This window comes from Pituophis catenifer, unplaced genomic scaffold, assembly GCF_029215685.1.
Source record: "Pituophis catenifer annectens isolate HBS135680 unplaced genomic scaffold, rPitCat1.0.hap2 SCAF_2, whole genome shotgun sequence".
In the NCBI taxonomy this organism is placed as follows: Eukaryota; Metazoa; Chordata; class Lepidosauria; order Squamata; family Colubridae; genus Pituophis; species Pituophis catenifer.
Genome location: NW_027256882.1, coordinates 13528658 through 13552743, shown reverse-complemented (window position 1 = coordinate 13552743; position 24086 = coordinate 13528658). Strand labels below are relative to the sequence as shown.

At 46.4% G+C, this 24086-nt stretch overlaps 1 protein-coding gene across 5 annotated transcripts; it reads right to left on the bottom strand.

Annotated features, from left to right (window-relative positions):
* Window positions 1–103: 103 nt before the first annotated feature.
* Window positions 104–21944, bottom strand: LOC139311768 (major histocompatibility complex class I-related gene protein-like). Of its 5 annotated transcripts, none has more exons than XM_070936270.1 (8): window positions 9522–9805; window positions 8421–8588; window positions 7607–7852; window positions 6331–6606; window positions 5574–5861; window positions 4595–4681; window positions 3307–3450; window positions 104–2724 (listed from the first exon to the last, which is right to left on the bottom strand). In XM_070936270.1, exons 1-7 carry the CDS (start codon window positions 9688–9690, stop codon window positions 3350–3352), a joined length of 1335 nt encoding a protein of 444 aa, XP_070792371.1. In that variant the 5' UTR covers window positions 9691–9805; the 3' UTR covers window positions 104–2724; window positions 3307–3349. The 5 variants fall into 5 exon arrangements, with proteins under 5 accessions (XP_070792371.1, XP_070792372.1, XP_070792376.1 ...); XM_070936271.1 differs by having other exon boundaries at window positions 8433–8588; XM_070936275.1 differs by lacking the exons at window positions 8421–8588; window positions 9522–9805 and adding an exon at window positions 21825–21944.
* Between the last annotated feature and the right edge of the window lie 2142 nt (window positions 21945–24086).

The window sequence follows — 24086 nt, the reverse complement described above, 5'->3', positions numbered from 1 at the left end:
TGGACTACATGACCTCCAAGGTCCCTTCCAACTCTGTTACTGTTAGACGTTAGACCTGGCTTTATCCCACAAAAGACGGCAATGACAACACTAGGCATCGTCGTTACTGTTCTTTTTTTTATTTATTTTTTTCTTCTATTTTTCTAAAAATAAACTATAAAGCAGAACAACAAAACACGAATTACCAAAAAGACACAGGAAAAAAAAAGGAATATACAAAAAATATAATATTAATAATAAACATATAACTCTATGACCTCCCCGCTAGTTGAATGCTGATATCTGTACCTACAAATCTAATAGGTTCACTCCCTTTCATTACCAGTGTAAAAATAGTCATACATTATTAATCTATATTTAATTTACAATTTTACCCAATTCCCTTGATAAATATCTTAAACGTACAAGTGTTTTATCTATCGATCAATGGGAAAACTTTTTAATAAAAAAAAATAGATGCAAGGCACAATGGTCCCATTGTGTTAAATAATAGCAATACATCAGTACATGAATAAAAATGGTCTATCAATACATATAAAGGTAGTCCTCGAATCCACTTAGAATTGATCCAGCCGACCACCTCCATCTCTGCGTGCCCCTCCGTCCATCCCCGCTTCACCATGACGGCCAAGGAAGGGGCAGCCTGGAGGTCCCCACACCAGTCCTGACCCAATGCTGGCCTCCTGCCCATCCCTGGCCTTAGGAGCTGGGCACAGAGCCAAGGGACATGCGTCAGCTTTGTAAGCAAAGACCCAGCTTTGTAAGCAAAGCATCCTCCGTGATAGGATGGGAGACCACCAGGAGAGGGCAAGGGGATGGTGAGAGGGCAACAGGGCTGCTGGTGGCCTACTGCTAAGGCAGGCCTTCCCTTAGACACTCCTTCCTCTCATTCCCATCTCTTTCTTTCTTTCCTTCCTTCCTTCCTTCCTTCCTTCCTTCCTTCCTTCCTTCCTTCTTTCCTTTCTTCCTTGGCCAGGAAGGGATGAACTGAGAGTGAGAGGATGGCAAGGCTATGATCCAAGACAGGAGATCACCAGGCGAGGCTGGGAGGAGCGGGAAGGGGAGGATGAGAGAGGGAGAAGGGGAGGCACTGCCAGTAGCCTTGGCTCTCCCACGTGGTGGCAGGAGATAGGACGCGGGCCGTCCAGGTAAAAGGGAAGTACTCGTGGGCTGCGGACCGCATCTGGCCCACGGGCCTTGAGTTTGACATATCTGATGTAAAGGATTTTACAATGTCTGGCAATTGGGTTACTTACCCCACAATAAAATATAAGGTCCCACATACACACACACACCTCCTTTCACTCCTCACTCAAATTGTGGGCAAAGCAAATTGCCTTGAAAAGATTAAAAAGCAGCCATGGGCTATTATTTGACCTAAAGTGTACTTGTCATACCTCGCCAGGCAACCGGCTCAAATTTTAACACTGATACTAATGGTGGGTCCATCAAAATAAATCCACCAGTCATGTTTAGTTTAAATGTTCTCCAGATGGCCAGAACTTGGTTATCAAAATGGGATCCCAGAGATGGTTCCATGTATGAGCTGAGATGGCGCAGTGGTTAGAACTGCTGACTGCTAGCTGCAGTTCGGCAGTTCAAATCTCACCGGCTCAAGGTTGACTCAGCCTTCCATCCTTCCGAGGTCGGTAAATTGAGGACCCAGATTGTTGGGGGACAATAGGCTGACTCTGTAAACCGCTTAGAGAGGGCTATAAAAGCACTATATGAAGCGGTATATAAGTCCAAGTGCTATTGCTATGGAAAGGAGGCCTTGAAGGAGGCCTCTTCTAAATCCACGAGAGCTGTCCACGTCGCTGCTTCACCCGTTCTTTGGTTTCCTCTGAAAACAGGATCTTAACCTTTAAAGGGGTTTGCAGTCTACAACAGCTGCCTGTTTAGGGGGAAAAATCACCTCTGCAGTAACCATTCACAAGAACAGGAGGCCCCCATCTCCATCCCTGCATCTCTCTAAATGAACTTCCAGGGCCCTTGTAGAACGAGGCACTTGGCTCCATTCCTTTGTAGAGTTTTTCCAGGGTTAGGGGTGACATCATTAATGCTGAACTGGGTCTAGCTGGGATCTCCCCAACCAGGCACACAAGACTCCTGCAGGGAGAAACAGAACAGGTTGGGGTCACAGTCAAGGAAAATCAGATGGTATGGGATATGCTCCTCTCCTCCCAAGGAGCGGTTGCCAGGTGCTTAACACCGTGGGGTGTTAAGTGGGGTCCTGAGTGCTCTTTGACAGCAGTTTTCTTGCAGACATTTCATTACCAAACTAGGTAACATCATCAGTGCCAGAAAGGAGTTGGATTTGCTCTTATTTTTTATATGGTTTCCTCTGTCAGTGTTGGTGGGAATGTTCTTGGGAGATTCCTTGATTAAGCTGTGTGCGCTGTTAGCTTCTTTGTCTGCATTGGTAATTGCTTGATTGGGATATTGTTTACTTGACTGTTGGTCTAATGTTAATCTTGGTGTTCATTTCTGCATTTCTGTTGATTGCTGGATAGGAGGTGTTCTGGTCTTTTGTTTCCTTTTGGTCTTTTTAATTGTCTTTTTTGAATGGCATGTAGATATTGTTTATCTCTGTGTGCCTGTTGATGGCCAATTCCTCTGAGTGCCAGAGCTCCAGGAATTCTCTAGCATTTTTTGAGGGGGGAGGGATGACACAGTGATTTCTGGATCACTCCATGTCCTCTGTGGTCCATAGGATGCCTTGTGCTTCAAAGAGAAAAAAAAATGGAGAAAGTCAACACCCCCATTTGCATGGGGGGGGGTGTTTCTTCTCTCCTCCCCTCAGCTCTCTCTGCCCCCCACTGGAACCTCCACAGGCAGGAGGGGAAGCAGCCAAAGAGGAAGGAAGGACTGCAACCCTCCTATGCACAAAGAGCTGCTAGTGAGGGAATCCTCACTTCTCCCCCAGGGTTCCTTATGCCTCCAGCTCATCATGGCCAAGGAGCTTTTTTTCCTGCATAGACCCAGCTGTTCTTTTCCTTCTCCCCCTCCCCTCCTATCCTTCCTGAAAAAAATCCCCCATTTCTCCAGGGTGTCCCAACTCCTGCTCATGGCTCCTTCCCCATCTCTCTCTCTCTCTCTTTCCTCCCTTGGAGCTGATGGGCAAAGAGAGGCTGAGCTGAACTGCATCTTCCACTGCAGAGCAGCCCATCAGAGGAGCCCCAGGAATCCCATAACCACATGCAACAACTTTGGAACAATTGAATTTGCCACCCCAACAACCCTAATGGTCTTGGTTCTCAGGTATATCCCAAGGCCAGAGTTTTGTTTCTTAAAATTCAGACTCACCTCTGATGTTGTTTTAGGTTGGGGCAACCTCTGTGATTGCATTTCATCTTCTGTACAGTCTATCGAGGGAGAAAGATTGATCTGTGGAAGATCCGCAGGTTGCCACTCCCTGGTACAGATTGTTCCTGTGTCTCCTCCACTGGCCTGACAGATGGCAAAAGAGAAAGACGGCTAGTTTATTTTGGGGGAAGAAGCTCCTGCCTGAGTTGGGAAAGGATTTATTCTGAACGCCTCCCTACGAACCTTCACTGAATCACCACAATTATTATTATTTTTTTTTAATTTGATTTATATGCCGCCCTTCTCCGAAGACTCAGGGCGGCTTACAATGTGCTCAGCAATTTTGGAACAATGATGCTAAACTACTGGCAATATTGTTGCTGGTACAAGACAGATGGGGTTCCCCATGTATTCTGGACTCAGAAGTTCTTAATTCAACTGTCACGACATTTGTGACCCAATCTTAACCTAGCCAGATCTAAGAACCATCAACTTTGCTGGAAGGCTAAGCTGGGTCTGGCTGGGTTAGAGAATAGGGAATAGAATAGAGAGTAGAGTAGAGTAGAATAGAGTGGAGTGGAGTGGAGAGTGGAGAGTAGGGTAGGGTAGAGTAGGGTAGGGTAGGGTAGGGTAGGGTAGAGTGGAGTGGAGTGGAGTGGAGAGTAGGGTAGGGTAGGGTAGGGTAGGGTAGGGTAGGGTAGGGTAGGGTAGGGTGGGGTGGGGTGGGGTGGGGTGGGGTGGAGTGGAGTGGAGTGGAATGGAATGGAATGGAATAGAATAGAATAGAATAGAATAGAATAGAATAGAATAGAATAGAATAGAATAGAATAGAATAGAATAGAATAGAATAGAATAGAATAGAATAGAATAGAATTTTTATTGGCCAAGCGTGACCAAACCTTCCATCAGAGCTTCCTTTTGTCAGGTGACATGGCAAATAGATCTTTTTTCAAGGACAGGATTGTGGAATTCCTAGCACTTCCCAAATCATTTAAAGGACTTTTCCTGGGCTCCAGAGCTGCTGATATTTGCTCTTCTGAAGAGAGTCTGCTAAGGCCAAAGAGGTTTTCTCCCACACAACAGGGAGACATTGAGATTTGCAGGAAGTGCAACAATGGCTCCATAGCTTCTTCTCCCTTTCTCACCCGTGTTCAAAATGCTGCCTGTAGGGAAGGATCTCGTAGGGATTCTGGCTGCAACTCTCAGAGAAGCTCTGTCCCACCCACAGCAGCTCAGTCAACACAGAAGGACATGGGGTTGGGTCAGTGGATGACTTTGTTTCACTTACATCTCCGGAAGAGAAACAAAAGACACATCATGATAGGCACAATTCCCACAACAGCCACAATTTTCAAAGGAATCCACCCCACGCCTCCTAAAAAAGGAGAAACATGATTTCGACTAGACAGGTGCTGAGTTCCCTGAAGTGGAGATGCTGATCAAGGGAAGCCTTTCCCAACCTGCTCTGGCCTCCAGGAAGTGCCCCCACCTGGAGGAAGCCCCTCCCCTCCAAAGGTGCGAAGGGCCCAGGGGCTTCAGCCCAGGCAAAGATCAGGTGAAGCAAATGCATCAAACTGAGCCCTCCCTAGTTCACCTGAAGATAAATGGAGGGAGAAGGAAGCAGGTGCGGATTGCAACCGTTCGAATATTATAGTTTTGCAAAAAAGAATAGCTCTGAAGCAGCTGACAAAAGAACAGCCTCCCCTGCTGAAAGGGGCACTGAAGGACCGGGGGCAACTTGTCCCATCAGATAATTCTGCCAGAAAGCAAAACAGAGTTTCCTATCTCTCAATCTCTTCCATCTCCGTATCGTATCATATTTTCCTACCTCTGTTCTCAAGTGTCCACTTCCAACTCCCCTCTCAATCATCTCTTCTTTACCATCACGAAACACAACCCTAAATTCTCTCCTTTCCCTCTGGAAAGTTTAGATGACACAGCCCAAAACTATCCAACATTGATGAACAGCCTACTTCTACATTTTTTAAAATTTACTTTATTTATTTAATAAACATATATGCTGCCCATCTCACCAAGACCTAATGTGTGTCACAGCTGCTCAATCCTCTCACCTGTTTCCTCCTTCCAAGCCAACACCAAGGACTCCTAAATTCCCTCCTTTCCCTCTGGAAAGTTTAGATGACAGCATCCAACACTGATGGACAACCTACTGCTACATTGATGTTTATTTACTTTATTTATGGAATAAATTTATATGCCACCCGTCTGACTGAGAGGTGACATTTTGTAACTTCTCAAAGTCTCACCTGTTTCCTCTTTGAAAGCCAAGACCAGGGGCTCCTGCAAGCCTTCGTGCTCCAGGTGACACCGAAAAAGGTCCCTCTCCTTGGGGTCGATCTCAATGCTGAGCTGGACATAATAGGTCCCGTCTGAGTTGGGGGCCACGTTCCTCTGGAGGGTCCCATATTTGCAGGCCTCTCCGTCTCTTCTCCAGATGGCCTGGATCTCCTTGGGGTAGAAGCCAAAGGCCTGGCAGATGAGGACCTCCAATCTGTCATCCACTATCTTGTAATTCACCTTCCCCACTGGAGGCTCTGCAGAAACAGCAAAATCTGAGTTCCCGGGATTTAATAGTAGGGAAGTCCTCATTTGGTCGTCCTCTCCCACTGCTCCCTCTCCTCTCCTGAATCTCTGGGACCCTCAAAGATGGAGGTCTTGAACTCATTAGCTTTATTTTTGAAAGGAACACATAGACTTTGGGGTACATTTCTCACTCTGACCAAAATAATTGCACTGCTTGGTGGTTGATTTAGTTTTCATATCCCACATTGAATTTGTTCAAGTTGTTCCATATGGAAATTCAGAAGAAAATCACCTTTTGGTTCAGCCCCAAACACAGGATGTGAGAATTAGACTTTCTCCTGCTTTGCAAGATTTCCTCATGGAAATGAATCTCAGCCTCCATCTCTTGCTTAATTAGTTTGTTTTTTTCTCTTTGAAAAAATCATTTTAGGCGGCATTGAAGGTGAAAATTGCACAACCAGGGCCCATTTGGTCACTCACCTGTCTTCTTCAGAGACTCCTTCTGGTAGGACAGGCATTTCTGCATCATCTTAATGCACATCTCCTCCAGGTAGACTTTATTCCTCTGGGACTTCCTTGTATCATCCTCCCACATCTCCTTGACCTTCTGGGCCTGTGGCTGAGCTGCCACCCATCTCAGGGTCTCCTTGTCGAAGCTGATGAAGTCCATCCCATTGTAGCCATAGTGCAAAAACCCTCCTTTGCTCCCGTCTTCCCTGAGCTCACAGCCCAAAATCGCCTGCCAGGTGTGAAGCCCTGAAAGAGACCCAGATGGTGAGGGAATAGTCCAAAATTCCTCTCCCCTAAACACTCTACAAGCTACTAGAATAGGCAAACTGGCACATCTGGGAAAACCCGAATCTGAAAAGCCTGGATTTTCCCTCAGTAAGTCAAAACCCCCAAAACCATCCCCTTACTTCCCAGTCGATCATATGTTCCATCTCGACCCAGCCCCCTGATCACTCCTTCTCCAGATGCTGGATCGCCCTGACCTTGACTGACAGGAAGAATGCTATTATATCTATGGACAACCCCTCTCCTAAATCCCCCCTCCTACTTTCCCACACATGAGAAGGTGGCAGCATTGAAGCTTCCGGCCTAATATGGCTTCCAAAGCTGACACTGATATTGGGAAAGGAGAAGGGGACAGCAGAGGATGAGATGGTTAGACAGGCTCATTGACACAGTGAACATAACTCGGGGAAACAGTGGAGGATGGGATGGGAGGGGCTGCTGTGCTGTGGTCCATGAAGTTGTGAAAAGTTGGACACGATTTAGCAAGTGAACAGCAACCCACCAAGAGAGGGAAAATGGATCCCCTCTTTCTTTTAATGGGGGGGGGATCTTTGCTGTGATCAGTGACTGCACTGATTTTGGGCTGGGGCCAGATCATGAAGACCATGAGAGAGATCTTGGAGGGGGGGGGGAAGGTGCTTTATTTCCTTTACAGGAAAGGATCTTTCACCATTAAGCCCTTTGCAGCCATTGGTGGTCAAATGAGATTTTCCTTTCCAAATCATGTCACCCATCCAAGCCTCCAGGCACCCACTGTCTATTCTTTGCCTGCTTTGGAGGTTCTCAAGTCATCCAGGTCAGGGTTGCCCCAAAGCTGCTTTTTCTGAAACTTTGGGACCTTTGGAAAAAACACCTTTGGGATTTTGCCTGCTTCCCTCTTCTGATGATTACGGTGTCAAGAGGCACAAAGGGAGATTAGAGGGAGAATTTGGGGCTTGAAGGCAAATCTGCCTCTGCTTACCTGCAGTCTGGTGGCTGAGATTTGATAGCCACTCCAGGTCAGCCCTGAACTCCCTTTCAAGGACCACCAGGTTCTTCATCTCCTCTGCTTCCAACCAGGGCACCAGAAGCTCCATCCTGTTGATGTGGTTGTCATATCGAGCGATGGGCTGATCGTCCAGGTGGATCACAGAGAGGAACTGGGGCAGCCCCTGGCTGGGCTCTGACACCTTCAGGTAGGAATAGCACAGGGAGTGCCTGGGGGAGCCTGGAAGAGGAAGAGGGTGAAGGACAGGATTGAGGGGGGGTGTCTGCAGCTCCAGCTCCTCCCTCGACGCTATCACGAAAAGCAACTCTCAAAGAGAAGACCAACTTCGGAGCCATGAGATTAACCCTGAAAGAAGTTCTCAAGCAACTCTTGGCTGATCTTGGAAACAGCTGGGCACATCTGGTGAAGGGGGGGACCCCTGGGTTGATACAGCTGCTTGTGGACCTGACTGCCATCTGACCCTACGTGCCCACTGCCCGGAGGACCAGCAGGACAAAAGCTGCTAGGAGCTTCACAGCAGAGTATGGAGACTTCTGTCACCAGGACTTCTGTCTGCACCACACCCAGAGAGACACGTCATCCTGAGTTTTTATTTTCTCTTCAAGAGGCTCAGCCTGGAGGTGGAGATAGGGAGGAGGAGGAGGAGGAGGAGGAGGAGGAGTCGACCTTATTTGTAAACACGCTCTCGTAACTTTCACTCCTTGCTTAGAAATTTACTTTTTTTTAAAAAAAAATTTTATATTTTATTATTAAAAGAACATTACAAACAACATATACAATACTTCACCCTGTGCTATACATAAGAAAGGAAGATTTGGTTCTTCGGATATATCCTCATGATCGCCAAAATCCACGTTCTCGGGGTCCAGGTCCCGAAGCATCCAATTTTCCCAGCGCATAGTCCACGAATGGTTTCCAAATTTTCCAGAAAATATCTTCTTTATAGTCACCATTTCTAATTTTAATATCGCATGTCATTTTATCGTTTAAAGCTAATTTCCACATTTCGCAATACCATTCTTCTAGTCTAAAATTCACATCTAATTTCCAATATCTGGCTATTATAATTCTACCCGTTATAATCATAATTCTAATCAATTCTTTCTCGTATTTTGTTGGTTCTGTTTCCTTAATTATCAACAGTAATATAGTTTCTGGCCTCAATATTATTGCTTTCCCCATCATTTCAAATATCGTTTCCTCCAAGTAAAGAAATTTACTTGGAATTGACAAATCCAACACCAAATGTTATTGTCCCAAAGGAGCCACGAATTATCCAAACCTTCCTTGTATTGTGCTTGTGTGTCCCCCGATCCTAAGTTGGTAACAGGAAATTAAAACTGTCACAAGTAAATGCCTTATTCTTCTTTATGTAAATAGTATATGACCAGGGTATCAGGGGTTAACTTATTCTCCACTACTTAATATATTCATATTTAACCAGTCCTATATCTAGCTCCACCCCATGTATATATAAGGAGCTGTATACATTCCTTCTGTGCTTCTATTTGTGATTATTCAGTGAATATAGAATGCCTTCTGTAAATAAACAGTGCTTTATTTGAATATCTAATTCTTAATCCATTTATTGAGTCTGATCCTGAAAATATCGTAACAAAAACAAAAAACAAGGAAGCGAATTTAACCAACTCTGAATCTGAACCTTGGCCGTTCTTTGTTTACTTCCTTCTTCAGATACAAAGAGGAATGGGATACAATTTGAATACAAAAAGTTCTTGAACGAGGCTGAGCGAAGGGCGAGGGAAGGGGGACGTTTCCTGCGGGGAAGGGAACTTGCCACGGAGGGTGAAATGTGGGGGAGAGACCCAGGCAAGACCCCCGCTTTTAGCTGCCTCCCACCCGGTCGCAACCCCTTCCAGAAACTCACCGCAGCGGCTCCTCGGCACGAAGGACCCCAGCCCAGCCCACAGGAGCAAGAGGGGCGCCCGGGACAAGGGCATCGCCCTCCGACCACGCGCCCCTCCGCACCTGCGACCGAAGACCCCAGTTGGCTCCCAGAGACTCAAAGCGCCGCCAACTGGTGCCAGGAAGAGCATCAAACTCTGCCTCTACCTCGGCCGAGTGTTAGCAAGAAAAGCAATAGGGGTTTTGGTACTTTTTCCCTGGGGCTTTGCAAACAAAAGGCCCCAGAGGTGGATTTCAACAGGTTCTGACCACTTCGGGAGGAAATGGTTGTTTTGCAGAGTGGCATGTGGGTGTGGCTTGGTGGGAGGGGGGGGAAATGTGTCTGGGTAGGCGTGGCCAATTTTTTTTTTTTTTAAATTTACTTTTAAAACTATTTGGTTATAAACAAAATGCTTTCAAAAGGCTCTGAGGATCCCAGTTGAACCATGCCATCATCGATGTTAATAATAATAATAATAATAATAATAATAATAATAATAATAATAATAATAATAATAATAATAATAATAATAATAATAATAATAATAATTAACAGCTTACATCCTCCGACGATACCTTAACAGTTCCTAGGTCCTTGGTTAGGACTCGAGCTGCTGAGCTATTAACCAGCCTCAAAGGCTGTGAATCTCACTAAAGATTAACCAATAAATAATAATAATAATAATAATAATAATAATAATAATAATAATAATAATAATAATAATAATAATAATAATAATAATGTAATGAAGCGGGCTCTGATGGATGACCACTGGATAACTTTCTATTCACTCTATTCTAAAAAGCAATGCATCCGGCTGGAAAGAGTACAAACTCAGCCAAGGTCCTTTTGGTTCCTCTAGGAGGCCTCTAAGTTGTCAGAAGAAAGGAACATTCTAATGACATACAGCTTAAAGGTTGGTTAGGTCAAGGGGATCCACATGAGTTAAAAGTTGTCCATCGTCAAAAGATAAAAGAGATGCTTCAGTAATCTACAAAAAGAATTATGATTGTTTTGCAAAGAAACTCTGTAATGTCAATTAAAATTGATAAATGTATAGGACCATATGAACTGCTAACTTCAAAGAATCCTTTGTCTAGAAGGGTATAAAACCAGTGTACCTAATTCCTGTCTTTGTTCAACGCTTCATGTACAGAGCCTTGAACCTATTGCGCAATATATAAAATCTGTCTCTGATCAACCCAAAAGTTGTGTTTGTCTTATTAAATCCACAACAACAACAACAACAACAACAATAATAATAATAATAATAATAATAATAATAATAATAATAATAATAATTAATTTTATTTCTATACCGCCCTTCTCCCGAAGGACTCAGGGCGGTGTACAGCCTATTAAAAACACAAAACAAAACAACAATTAAAATTTAAAATCACTAAATAATTAGGCTCCAATTAAAATCCCAGAAATTTAAAATACCCCAATTTAAAATCGTTATGTTAATAGCCCGGCCTGGCGGAACAACAGGGTCTTTAGTGCGCAGCGAAACACCCGGAGGTCGGAGATCTTACGAATTTATGGGGGCAGTTCGTTCCACAGGGCTGGGGCTCCCACAGAGAAGGCCCTCCCCCTGGGTGTCGCCAGCCGACATAACTTGGCCGATGGCACCCTGAGGAGACCTCTCTGTGGGAGCGGACTGGTCGGTGGGAGGCTATTGGTGGCAGAAGTCGGTCTCGGAGGCGACTGTTAGGGCGTTGATTAATCCCATTCTGCTTTTTGGGATAATCACCCTGATTACCAGGAGTGGATCGAGACCTTTTCCTTGTTGCATGCTTTAAGAAAACAAACCCCGAAGGTATATCTTCTAAGAAAACTCATTTACTTGTTATAAAGAAAATAAAACACCTCACTAACTAAGAAAAGTAATTGTTACGTTTTGAATCTAGGTTGTGCCAGCTGCTTTTTGCAGCAGCCGGACTTCTGGCAAGAGAACAAAGGGAGGAGTGTGAAGGAATGTGGGGTGGATGGACATGGGTGGTAGGTTTTGATAACAATTCTTGGCAAGCTACGGAAAGTCTGATAGTCCAGAAATAATGAGCTCAGCTGGTAAATAAAAGAACACAGTGACAATCAGAGGCTTTTTTTTCTTTTAAAAGTCTCTGCCGATCAGGCAACTCAGCTTGGATCCTCAGAGGCCTTTAAAAGCATTTTTTTTTTGTCGGAAGAGGTTGTAGAAAAAATGCTTTTAAAAATAATTAAAAAAAAAGCCTCTGATGATTGTGTGGCTCAGCTGGGCATGGGGGGGGGGAGCAGGGATTTTTACTACTGTTTCTCAGAACCACCCGCCTCTGTCGCTACCGGATCGGGCAATCCGGTCTGAACCGGGAGCATTTCACCCCTGGTTTTGCAGGAACCTTCCCCTGGAGTGGGGTGGGAATGGAGATTTTACAGCATCCTTCCAATTGCCACACAGGGAGCCTCTTAAAATCTTCCACAGCCAAGATTAGCCTGCGAACAACCTGGTTACGCCTATTTATTTCAGTTAAGAAGGATCACTTATTTAAAAGAGAAAATGTGAAAGAATGAGTCTGACAAACAGATGTGGAAACTGGAGGAAACACAAGGAGGAAACTGTTATTGCTGTAATACATCTGTCACTATTCAACTAGGAGGGACAATATATGTATGTCTTTTTGTCTTTTTTATTTATTTATTTTTTGACGCACAAATTTTTAAAAATTTGTTTACTCTAGTTTTGTTTTCTCTTTGTAAATCTTTTTTTTAAAGTTACTATTGTATTTTTTTTTCCAATACAATAAAAATTTAAACGAGTTTAACAAACAGATGTGGGAAACGTACTATCGGTGGGAAGGGGGTGTCATTTTTAAGAGGCCCCACAGCAAGTGGAGAAAAAAGAATCCAACCATCTCCAACTTGCAGGATAGTATTAATCTGAAGCAGCAAAAGGAGACCTTCGAGGAAGAAGTAGCTGAACTGAGAGGTCCCTGCTGAACCACCTGCTGCTGTTACCTCATGTCCCCCCATTCCCAAAGCTATGCCAGACAGTCTCTGCTTGTTGTGGCTCCGTTACCTGAGCCTGTGTCATCGGCAGGAGAGGACTCCGAGAGTGAAGGAGAGGAGTTGGCAAGGCCTCCCTCTCCAGGACCCTCCTCTCTGGCAATGCCTTCGGTGTCTGCCAAAGGGCAAGAGATAGGGCTGGGGCCAAGCACGTCCATGCAGCCACAGGTGGACAGTGATAAGAGTAATGAGTCTTGGCTGGATCCTCGACAGCATCGCAGAGATAAGCGCGCACAACAGAAGAAAAGGCGTGCCCGAGATTAGGCTGAGTCACTGGACCACACCCCACAGGGTATAAAAGGGAGCGTGGTAGCCAGTCAAGCCTTGTGACGAACAAAGCTGAAAGCTTCCACGCCATTCTGCATTGCCGGACTTTTGCTATAGGCTTTGCTGGATTATATTTGGACTTAAATTACTCTGTAATTATTGAACATTTTACTTTGATGTACCAGAAGCGGAGAGATGTTATCTCTTAATGAATAATAAACTCTTGGCAGGCAGCCACTAGGTTGCTGCCAAGTTCCATTATCATAAGGAAAAGGATTTTGTCAGCTGGTTTGGTTTTTAATTCTTGGATGTCTGTTGGTGTGTGTGCATGTGGGACGGGGACAGAACACTGCTATCCCATGGACCTCCTAGACCCCCTCAGAGATCCTGGCCCCCTCCCATATCCTCCCCCCATGCCGTGAAGAAAAAGAACCTTCTTTAGATCAGGAAGATTTCCCCAGACCTTCTGTCCAAGCTCAGGTATGGAATGGGACAACTTGCCACAGTCAACTCACTGTAGCCAACTCATCACCTCCTGAACTCATCAATTTGTCATGGCAAACTCACTGCAGGACAACTCACAGCATAACAATTTAACAATTCAATTTAAGTATTTTATTTTATTTTTTTAAAAATTGTCATTCCCATTTCATTCTGTCCCTCTTTTTGCATCCATTCTTTAATGATTCTGTCCCATCGTTTCTTTGATTTTAGTGTATCTCTTATCCCACAACAAAGTTGTCCTGCAATGATTTGGATGTGGCAGTTGTCCCACAACAAGGTAGCCGTAGCTGTTTAAATAGCACTTAGTTGCCAGCTGCCTGCAATTACTGCAAGTTCAAATCTCACCAGGCTCAAGGTTGACTCAGCCTTCCATCCTTCCGAGGTAGGTAAAATGAGGACCTGGATTATGGGGGCAATAAACTGACTTTGTATAAAATAGAACACTGCTTGGGGGCGGGGGGAGGCGAAAGCCCTACTAAGCAGGTATATACAAAAGTATGACGGCTATTGCTTAATGCATTGTAAGCCGCCCTGAGTCTCTGGAGAAAGGGCGGCATATAAATCGAATAAATAAATAAATAAATAAATAAATAAATAAATAAATAAATAAATAAATAAATAATAAACCCACTAGCTCTGAAAAATCACCAGAAGAGACAGGATTGTTAGAGTTCCACACCACAATGAATGTATTTCCACCATTATGTGAAGCCATTGGGGGGGGGGTTGTTCCTCAGAGCCCCCCCCCCCAATAATCTATACAATGTTTTCCTCCCATTCCCTGAACTTGAATGGGATCTTTTAAGGTTCCAGTGGGAATCAAAGGCCACACTGGATGCAGAAGCATTGTTAGAAGGACTTTCTTTCCCAGTTTCATCCACCAGACCCATCGGAGCCAGGAGGCAGGCTAGGTTAAGGGTCTCCTCTCTTAAAGAGGTCCATCTAATGAGATGAAGAAGAAGGGCCTTCTGCCTTGGTTCCTTCCCTGTGGAACATCATCCACAGGGAAGGAACACAGTCACTCATGCCCTCATCACCTCCCGCCTGGACTATTGTAACGCTCTCCACATGGGGCTCCCCTTGAGGAGCACCCGGAGGTTCCAACCTGCGCAGAGTGCAGCCGCGCAGGTGGTTATGGGAGCAACATGGCGCTCCTTTGTGACACCTCTCCTGCGCGAGCTGCACTGGCTCCCAGTGGTCTTCTGGGTGTGCTTCAAGGTTTTGGTCACCACTTTTAGCCACTCCAAGGCTTAGGGCCTGGTTATTTACGGGACCGTCTACTACCACAAACAGCCTCCCACTGGCCGGTACGGTCTCATAGAGAGGAGCTCCTCCGGGTGCCGTCAGCCAAGCAGTGTCAGCTGGCGGCCCCCAGGAGGAGGGCCTTCTCTGTGGGGGCACCCACTATCTGGAACGAGCTCCCCCTGGAGATATGGAGGATCCCGGATCTACGCACTTTCCGCCGTGCTCTTAAGACCCTCCTATTCCAACAAGCCGGCCTGGCCTAATTTTCTCCCCTTTCTTTTACATTTTTAAATTGGAATTTTAATTTGTTTTAAATTATTGGGATTTTTAATTGTCTTGGGCTAAATTATTTAATTTGTTTTTAATTATGTTTCTAACTTTTTTATTTATGTATTTTATTTTGTGCCTGTTCACCGCCCTGAGTCCTTCGGGAGTAGGGCGGTATATAAATTTAATAAAAGATAAAGATCCCCCTGGAGATAAGATTACCCCCACCTTGGTACTCTTTCAAAGGCCCTGAGGGTTTCACCAGTAGACCTGGGGGGCCCCCGCAGGGATATTGATTTGATTGTTATCTCCAGGAGGGTGGAGCTTTGCATTTGGGGTTTTACATCTGTCAGGCAGCTGGCGTCACTGTGTCATGCCTTCCAAGTCTGACTCTTTTCCAATGCAGGCTCTGGCACTCACTTCACACACCCACATCCAAGCCATTCCCCCTGGGATCTCTGCCCACCACTGAAGCGTGTGTGAAACTCCTGAGCAAGCAGCAGGAGAGAATACAGAATAACAGAGTTGGAAGGGACCTTGGAGATCTTCTACTCGAACCCCTTACTCAAAATGGGAGGCCTATATCATTCTGGACAAGTGGCTGTCCAGCCTCTTCTTCAAAAGCTCCAGTCTTGGAGCATTCACAACTTCTGGAGGCAAGTCGTTCCACTGACTAATTGTTCTCACTGTCAGCATCAGCTTTCCTGCTTTAGCTGCCATAAGAAACGGGGAGGGATTAGGTATGGAGCAAAGGGGGGGAAGAGAGCAGGAGGGGGTTTGTCTTTGTAGGAGGGGACTTCGTGGGAATCGAAACTGGATTTCAGAAGGGGATGAGCGACCAACTGTCTCGACATTCCTGATGGATGACGCTGCCAGACGTGTTGCCACCTGACCTTTGGAAGACCTTTAGATTGGCTGAGAAAATATAAACATGAGGGGGGGAAGAAGCTTAGTAGATGCATTTCGCGCGTTTTGGTCACTTCCAGCTTTTCACTGGGATGTTAATCTTTTCATATTCAGTAAAAGTACCAAATTCTTCAAAATGCTTGAGTTTGGGGTTTTCTTTCCTGGATACTGAAGGAAGCATACCTGACATTAAGCTGGAAGTCATCTCAGTCATCCCGGACAAAACCCGAGGGGACTGAAAATCCAAAGTATGTCAGATCGAGGGAGTGATGACGAAGGGAAGATGGGGGCAGCGAGTTCAACCGCCCTCCAGTCGGAAAGAGAAACTACAGAATGGCTGGAAAAACTCCGTTTGGAACCAGAGGAAGCTAGATGGTCCAAAGGTGTGGGCAGACTGCCGGACTGGGGGGAGAATCCCCGGGGAGTGACGACTTCCAGACCCCGAAAAAGGGAGGCGGTGTGGATGCAACAGCAGAAGGAACGTCTCATGATAGATCAAGCCTTACAGCTTATCCGTGATGTGGAAGAAAGCAGAAAAAACCGTGAGTCCTTTGAAACTCCTGTGGAGAAGGGGGAAGCAGACCCCAGGGGGGAGGCCGAAGAGACAGCCTGCGGGGGAGAGGAAGAGTTTGAGGAGGGAACATCCCAGGCTTCGGCAGCTCGAGGAAGAGATGCAGCCGGCCAGAGAACCCCAGCCCTGCAGGCCCCCCCCCGCAGACGTAAAAAGCCAAAAATCCCCCCCCTTCCTGGAAAATTTGATGGAAATCCTAAAACCTTAGGATTTTTCCTGACCCAAGTGTGGAACCACATGCAGGATTGGGGGGAGGACTACGAAACAGATGCGGCTAAAGTCAGAAGCGTTGCGAATGCCCTAGAGGGAGTGGCGGCTGAGTGGATGGTAGTTCTCCACAATAACAACTCCCTCCTGCTGAGAAATTACAACCAGTTCATGAGGGCCCTTAGAAGACGTTTTGAAGACCATTTAGCTGAACGAAAGGCGAGACTCAGAATGAAGAGCATTCAGCAGGGCCGGAGGCCGGTGGCAGAGTATATCCAAGAGTTTCGTGAACTGGCACCTTATATGACAGGCTGGTCAGAAATGGCGCTTTTGGAGAGTTTCAAGGATGGATTGAATGATGAGATATATCGAGATTGCAGGAGCATGGGGGTCCCCGATGATTTGGATAGATGGTACATAGTAGCTGAGGATGTGGAGATCGAGCTGAAACGGAGCGAACTCCGAGGAAGGCGGATGGGGGACCAGTCATCCTCTCTCTACCGTAAGGGGGCGGCCAAGATGACTGGCGGGAAGACCGAATTCAAACCCAAGTCAAAGCCCTTCACCTGTTTCAAATGTGGGAAGGAGGGTCACCGGGCGGCCGAATGTTTCTCCAAACCACCGCCAAAAGCCACTGGGGCCAGCCAAAAGAAAAGCGATAAAATACCCGCCAAAACCCGCGGCACCGCCCTGAAAGGAGAAGTCGTTGAGTTCACTCCCCGGAACCAGCGTGAGTTGGGAACTCCGACCAACGATGACGACAGCGAGACAGACTCCGATTCGGACACCGATGAACGGGTGAGTCACACGGAAGAACCCTTACTCATCCCCGTAGAAGTAAGGGTGCCCTCCACAGGAACTCAAGCGCAATTGTTAGCCCTGTTGGACTCGGGATGCACTAGGTGCATAATTAGCCCCAAAGTAGTGGAGGAAATGGGACTGAGACTGAAAACTTTAAAAAGACCCATTGCATTTTGTCAATTAGATGGGTCGATTGCAGGGGGGGGCCCAGCTAGTTTTATGACCGAACCCCTTGAACTACAGTTGGGGAATCATATAGAAAAGCTCAGCTTTATCGTAGCACCTGGCATGGAAAGGCCCCTAATTCTAGGACTGCCTTGGCTTCGTAAATGGAACCCACGAGTAAATTGGAAAACGGGGGTCCTGCGCATCCGTACGGCAGAACCACCTCCGGAAAAGGAAGGCCCCTCCCTAAGGGACGACGTAAGACCAGAAGGGGCCGCAGTAGCCATTAACTATATTGAGGGAGAAGAGAAAATTCCAAAGGAATATTGGGACCTCAAGGAAGTGTTTAGTGAAAAAGCGTCTGATAATCTGCCTCCCCACAGGGCCACTGACTGCACCATTGAAATACTCCCAGGGGTGAAGCTTCCCAAACCAAAAATATACCCCATGACACCTCGAGAATTGGAGGAATTGCGGAATTTTATTGACAAAAACTTAGAACGGGGATTTATCGAACGAGCCAAACCCAAGGTAGCAGCGCCAGTAATGTTCCGCGAAAAAAAAGATGGATCCTTCAGATTAGTTGTTGATTATAGAAACATGAACGCCATTTGCGTGGAAAATGTCTATCCCCTCCCACTTATGAAGGACATGTTGGCCCATTTAGGAAAGGGAAAATTTTTTACCAAACTTGATTTAAGAGAGGCATACTACCGAGTGAGAATAAAAGAGGGAGATGAATGGAAGACAGCATTTAATTGCCCACTGGGGTGTTTCCAATTTAGAGTACTCCCTTTTGGACTACAGGGGGCCCCGGCCGTATTCATGCAGTTGATCAACGAAGTGTTGCATGAGCATCTATATAAGGGGGTGTTGGTCTATTTGGACGATATTCTAATTTATTCTGACAACATGGCCGACCATATAAGATTGGTTCGAGCGGTCTTGAATAAACTCAGAGCAGCTGAACTCTATGCTAAACTTTCTAAATGTGAATTCCATCAAGACAAAATCGACTATCTTGGATATCGTATATCGCATGAGGGAATAGAGATGGACCCGGAAAAGGTCCGGGCAGTAATGGAATGGGCCGCACCACGCACCCGTAAACAGTTACAGAGTTTCTTAGGGTTTGCTAACTTTTATAGACAATTTATCCCCTCTTTCGCAAAAATCGCACTGCCAATTACAAACTTGCTCAAAACCAAAGGGGAAATAAAACCCAAACCCTCGAAACCACTAGAATGGACTATGGACTGTCAGGCCGCTTTCGAAAAACTGAAACGGTTGTTTGCAGCTGAACCTGTGCTCAAACACCCCGACATAGAACAACCTTTTGTAATACAAGCGGATGCTAGCGACGTTGCCGTAGGAGCGATACTCTTGCAAAAGAATGAGAATGGAATATTACAACCTTGTGCTTACACATCCCGTAAACTATCTGAAACAGAAAGGAGATGGGCCATATGGGAGAAGGAAGCGTTTGCAGTTAGATGGGCGCTGTTAACATGGAGACAATTTTTAGAAGGGGCAAAACATCCTTTCGAGGTGTGGACTGACCATAAGAATCTAGAAGCATTAAAAACACCACGCAAATTGTCACCCAAACAGGCACGCTGGGCCCAACATTTCAAGCGTTTCAATTTCACTTTACGTTACCTTCCTGGGGGAAAAAATTTCATGGCAGACGCACTTTCCAGATTACCACAGTACAACAGCATAAAGAAGGAACTGGTTCAACCAATGCTCCCCTTAACGCAATTGGCAACACCTGTCACTACCAGAGCGCAGAGTAAAACCGATCCAGAACTCTCAGGGGATTTACTCGAAAAGTTACGAGAAGCACTAAAAGCTGACGAGTGGTTTAAAATCCACTCGAATGAATGCACACTTCGCGATGAACTAGCTTGGGTTGGATCAAAATTGTATGTTCCGGCCACATTAAGACCAACCGTATTGCAATATGCGCATGATGCCAAAGCCGCAGGACACTTTGCGTTTGTCAAAACTTTACATCTTGTTAAGAGACAGTTTTGGTGGCCTGCACTAAAAAAAGGACATACAGGCATATGTGGCTAGCTGTCCAGTATGTGCCTCGGCTAAAAGACCTCCAGGAAAATCCCCTGGATTACTGCAAAGTGTGGCTAGACCGAACGCCCCATGGAAGGAAATATCTATGGATTTTGTGGTGGACTTACCCGACAGTGAGGGCTGCACTGTCATTTGGGTAGTAACTGATTTGTTTTCCAAACAAGCACATTTCATACCTTGCTCAAAGATCCCTTCAGCAAAAACCCTCGCAAAATTATTTATTCGGCAGATTTACCGACTACATGGGTCTCCGAAAAGAATAATTTCTGATAGGGGTGTGCAATTTACTTCCAGGTTCTGGAGAGAATTTTTAAGATTGATAGGCTCCGCACAGGGGTTGAGTTCCAGTCACCACCCTCAGACAAATGGTGCTTGTGAAAGAACCAATGGGGTGCTCGAACAATACCTTAGGTGTTACGTGAATTACCAGCAGGACAATTGGGTAGACTTGTTGCCATTTGCAGAAGTGGCGTATAACAATTCTGTGCATAGTAGCACCGGTTTCACCCCTTTTAAGGTTGCATCGGGCCAGGATTTTGTACCCATTCCCGAGTTACCTCAAGATGATCCCCAAAATCCCTCTTTGATAGATTGGATGGAACAATTAAGGAGCACCTGGACAGTGACTCGGAAGGCATTAGATGAGGCACACCGAGCCCATAAGGCACAAGCCGATAAGAAAAGGTCCCCAGCTCACATTTACAAAGTGGGGGATAAAGTCTATTTGTCTACCAAATACTTACAAACTACTCAGAAGTCAAAAAAGCTGGGGCCTAAGTATGTAGGACCATTCCGGGTGATTAGACTGATAAATCCAGTGACAGTTGAATTAGAATTACCAAAAACCTTGAGACGGATACATCCTGTATTTCATGTTAGTTTATTGAAACCTGAACACTCATCTCCCCTAAGGGTTGATCATAGCAAACCCCCAATTCCCATCCTCATAGAAGGGGAGCAACATTTTGAGGTTAAGGAAATCTTGGACTCTAGAAAACACCATGGTAAAGTCCAATATCTGATTGCCTGGAAACATTTTCCACTATCTCAGGCTGAATGGGTGAATAAACGAGATGTCCGAGCTCCCAAGAAAGTACAACAGTTCTATGCCAAATACCCTGATAAACCTTGATCATTGTATATATTCTGTTTCTCTTTCTCTTTTTCCTTTTAATTAGGACTAACGTCTCTTCTGCAAGAGGGGCCGAATGTCAGCATCAGCTTTCCTGCTTTAGCTGCCATAAGAAACGGGGAGGGATTAGGTATGGAGCAAAGGGGGGGAAGAGAGCAGGAGGGGGTTTGTCTTTGTAGGAGGGGACTTCGTGGGAATCGAAACTGGATTTCAGAAGGGGATGAGCGACCAACTGTCTCGACATTCCTGATGGATGACGCTGCCAGACGTGTTGCCACCTGACCTTTGGAAGACCTTTAGATTGGCTGAGAAAATATAAACATGAGGGGGGGAAGAAGCTTAGTAGATGCATTTCGCGCGTTTTGGTCACTTCCAGCTTTTCACTGGGATGTTAATCTTTTCATATTCAGTAAAAGTACCAAATTCTTCAAAATGCTTGAGTTTGGGGTTTTCTTTCCTGGATACTGAAGGAAGCATACCTGACACTCACTCACAGGAAATTTCTCCATGATTCTAGGTTGGATCCAAGCAGGGCAGATTTTTGTCCCAAATCCTCCTTTTGCTCCGGATCCTTCCCTTTCCTGGCTCTCTAGGGGGTCTCCTTTCCTTCTCCCCAAAAGGAGCTTCGGTGCTGGGACCCCTCCGATGCCTACGACGCCACTTTCACTTTCCAGAGCTTTCCCCTCCCATCTTCCTTTACAGACTTTCTCCTTTGTAGCCAGCTGATCCAGGCTGCCCTAATCTCTCTCTCTCACACACACACACTCCCTCCCTGCTTTCTGTGCCTTATCGCTCCTTCCCTCCAGCCTGGACAGGGTGGGGGGGGGGAGGTTAAAAAACAAAAGGGGGGGAGAAAAGAGGGGGACCTCTCTTGTGTCCTTGTTGAGGGTAAAACTGCCCTCTGCAAAGTAGTGCAACGGACCAGACAGCGAATAAATGCGTGGCTTAGCAAAACACACAGATAGTCACAGACTCTGAACGTTTAAAGAAAAATAAACAGTCTTTACTTGTAGTACAAAACAAACTTGGCTTCTCAAAACAACTTCTTCAAACAATCACGGTTTAACACAAAACATAGTTTGCTTACAATTCCAGTTCTCTTCAAACACAGACACCGTTCCTTCCAGCAGTTCAACCTTCAATAGCAGGAGCAGGAGCAGGAGTGAGAGAGCAGAAGTGAGAGCAGGAGTGAACGAACTTCCTGCCTTCCTTTATATGTCTGCTTAGCACAGCCAATTAGTCATCTTTGTAGCAGTTAAAGTTACAGAACATAGTTTTCTATATATTATCTACCCAACTGTAGGATAAGCATCCAACATTCCTCTCAATTTTGGGACGACCTCGCCTCCTCCTTTCTCCCAATCTTGTGGCAGGACCAGATTCAACTTTCTCACTTCTTGACCACGAAGCACAAATCCTCGCTTTTCCTCCCCGATCTGTCGTCTCCCGGCGATTGCAAGAACCTCCCCTTTAAAGACCGGCCGTGTGAAGGAAACTTACAATCGGCAGCCGTGGTTTCAGCCTTGCTGCTTCTCTTTAAGATTTGGAAGTCAAGATCGGGCTTGTAGTAGTTTGCAGCCATTCCGTGAAGCCACTTCTTATTAAACTTGTCATTATGCGGTGGAGATGGGGGGGGCAGCCTCCTGAAAGGCTGGGAAGGGAAATGCCCCGTCCCTCCTCCCCACCAAGGGGATGCTTTTTTCCGGCTCTCCTTGCGTGCACATCAAAGCAAAGTTCCGAGACCTCCCCCATTCCTCCCTCTGGCGCGCGAATTGGCTGCCTGGATGCGTTGTGTAAATGTCCCACACAACTAAATGGCCGTGGAAAAGTATCTCTCTGGAAACGCCCCGGATGAAAGGGGCGGGAGAGGAGCGCGGGTGAATCAAAGGAGTGGGGGAGGAGCGCGGGAGAAGAGCCCGCTGAGTAAGAATGCCCGTAGGGCAGTGGTGGGTTCCTCCCGGTTCTGCCAAGCCTGTAGCAGTGACGATATGACATCACCGAACCGGTTCTCCCCCCCCTGCCACCCCCCCTCACCCCCCCCACGTTATTCTTACCTTTTATTTGGTCCCACCCCCAATCTATTGCTGCCTCCTGAGTCCCAGCTGATGACTAGAGGGAAAAAAACTGTTTAAACTCTTGCCGCGGGGCTTCAAAGGGCCGTCCTACGGCTGATCAGTGTTAAAAGCAAACAAATGAGTCGGGTCGTAAGTGCGCGGACTGGTCGTAAGTGCGAGGACCTTCCAGAAATGACTCTGACCAGCTAGCCACGCCCACCTAGTCACATGACCTCCAATCCACACCCACAAAATAAGCCATGCCCACAGAACCGGTAGTAAAAAAAATTAGAACCCACCCCTGCCGTAGGGGCTCAACCGTGGCGGAGAGGCAGAGAACAAGCAGCCGCCTTCAATTGTCCCATTCCGGGGAAATGAGCCGCTGGAGCCTCCCCTGCTCTCGGAGGCACCCAGCAGCCTCAGCTCAATATCCCTTATATACTCCACCCCACCCCACCCCACCCCTCCTGCTTTCCATCTCCTAAGATTGGCCCCCACCTTGATACTCTTTCCAAAGGCCCTGAAGGTTTTGCCAATAGGCCCGAGGGTCTCAGGGATATTGATCTGATTATTGTTGGTGGGGGGGGGGGGAAGAGAGATTTGTTAGCTTTTGCATTTAGGCTTATACACGAGACAGCCATCTGGAATGTTACGCTTTCCAAGTTTGACTCAATTATAGCGCAGGCTGGTTCTGGCACTCGCTTCACACCCTGGCATGCCAGGAATTCTTCTGGCAATCTCTGGCCTTCACTGAAGCGTGTGTGAGACTCCTGAACAAGCAGCAGGAGAGAATACAGTCTAAGAGAGTTGGGAGAAACCTTGGAGATCTTGTAGTCCAACCCGCTGCTCAGGCAGGAAACCCTATATTCAGATAAACGGCCGTCCAGTCTTTTCTTTAAAAACTTCTAATGTTGGAGCTCCCACGACTTCTGGAGGCACTCCTTGTTCTCACTGACAGGAAATTTCTCCTTCATTCTAGGTTGGCTCTCTCTTGGTTCCCGCCAAGAATTAAGATTTAGGATTTCTCAATTCCTTCTTGTTGACCTATCTAGGGTTCAGCAGCAGCAACAAAAGGCCTGGGTCTCACTATCCAGGCTCTGGGCATGAGCTCAGAGGGCCAAATAAACCTTCGGCCAAAAAGGCAGGAGGGGGGGTGAGTGGTGGTGGGTCTCTGGGAGAGGCCTCGCAAGACGAATTGGCAAAAGGCGCACTCACACACCGGGCATATCCAGTTTAGCTGCGTGCGAGCTAAACATAGCTGGTGATCATCTTGCTGTTTGCCGTGGCTGGAGGGC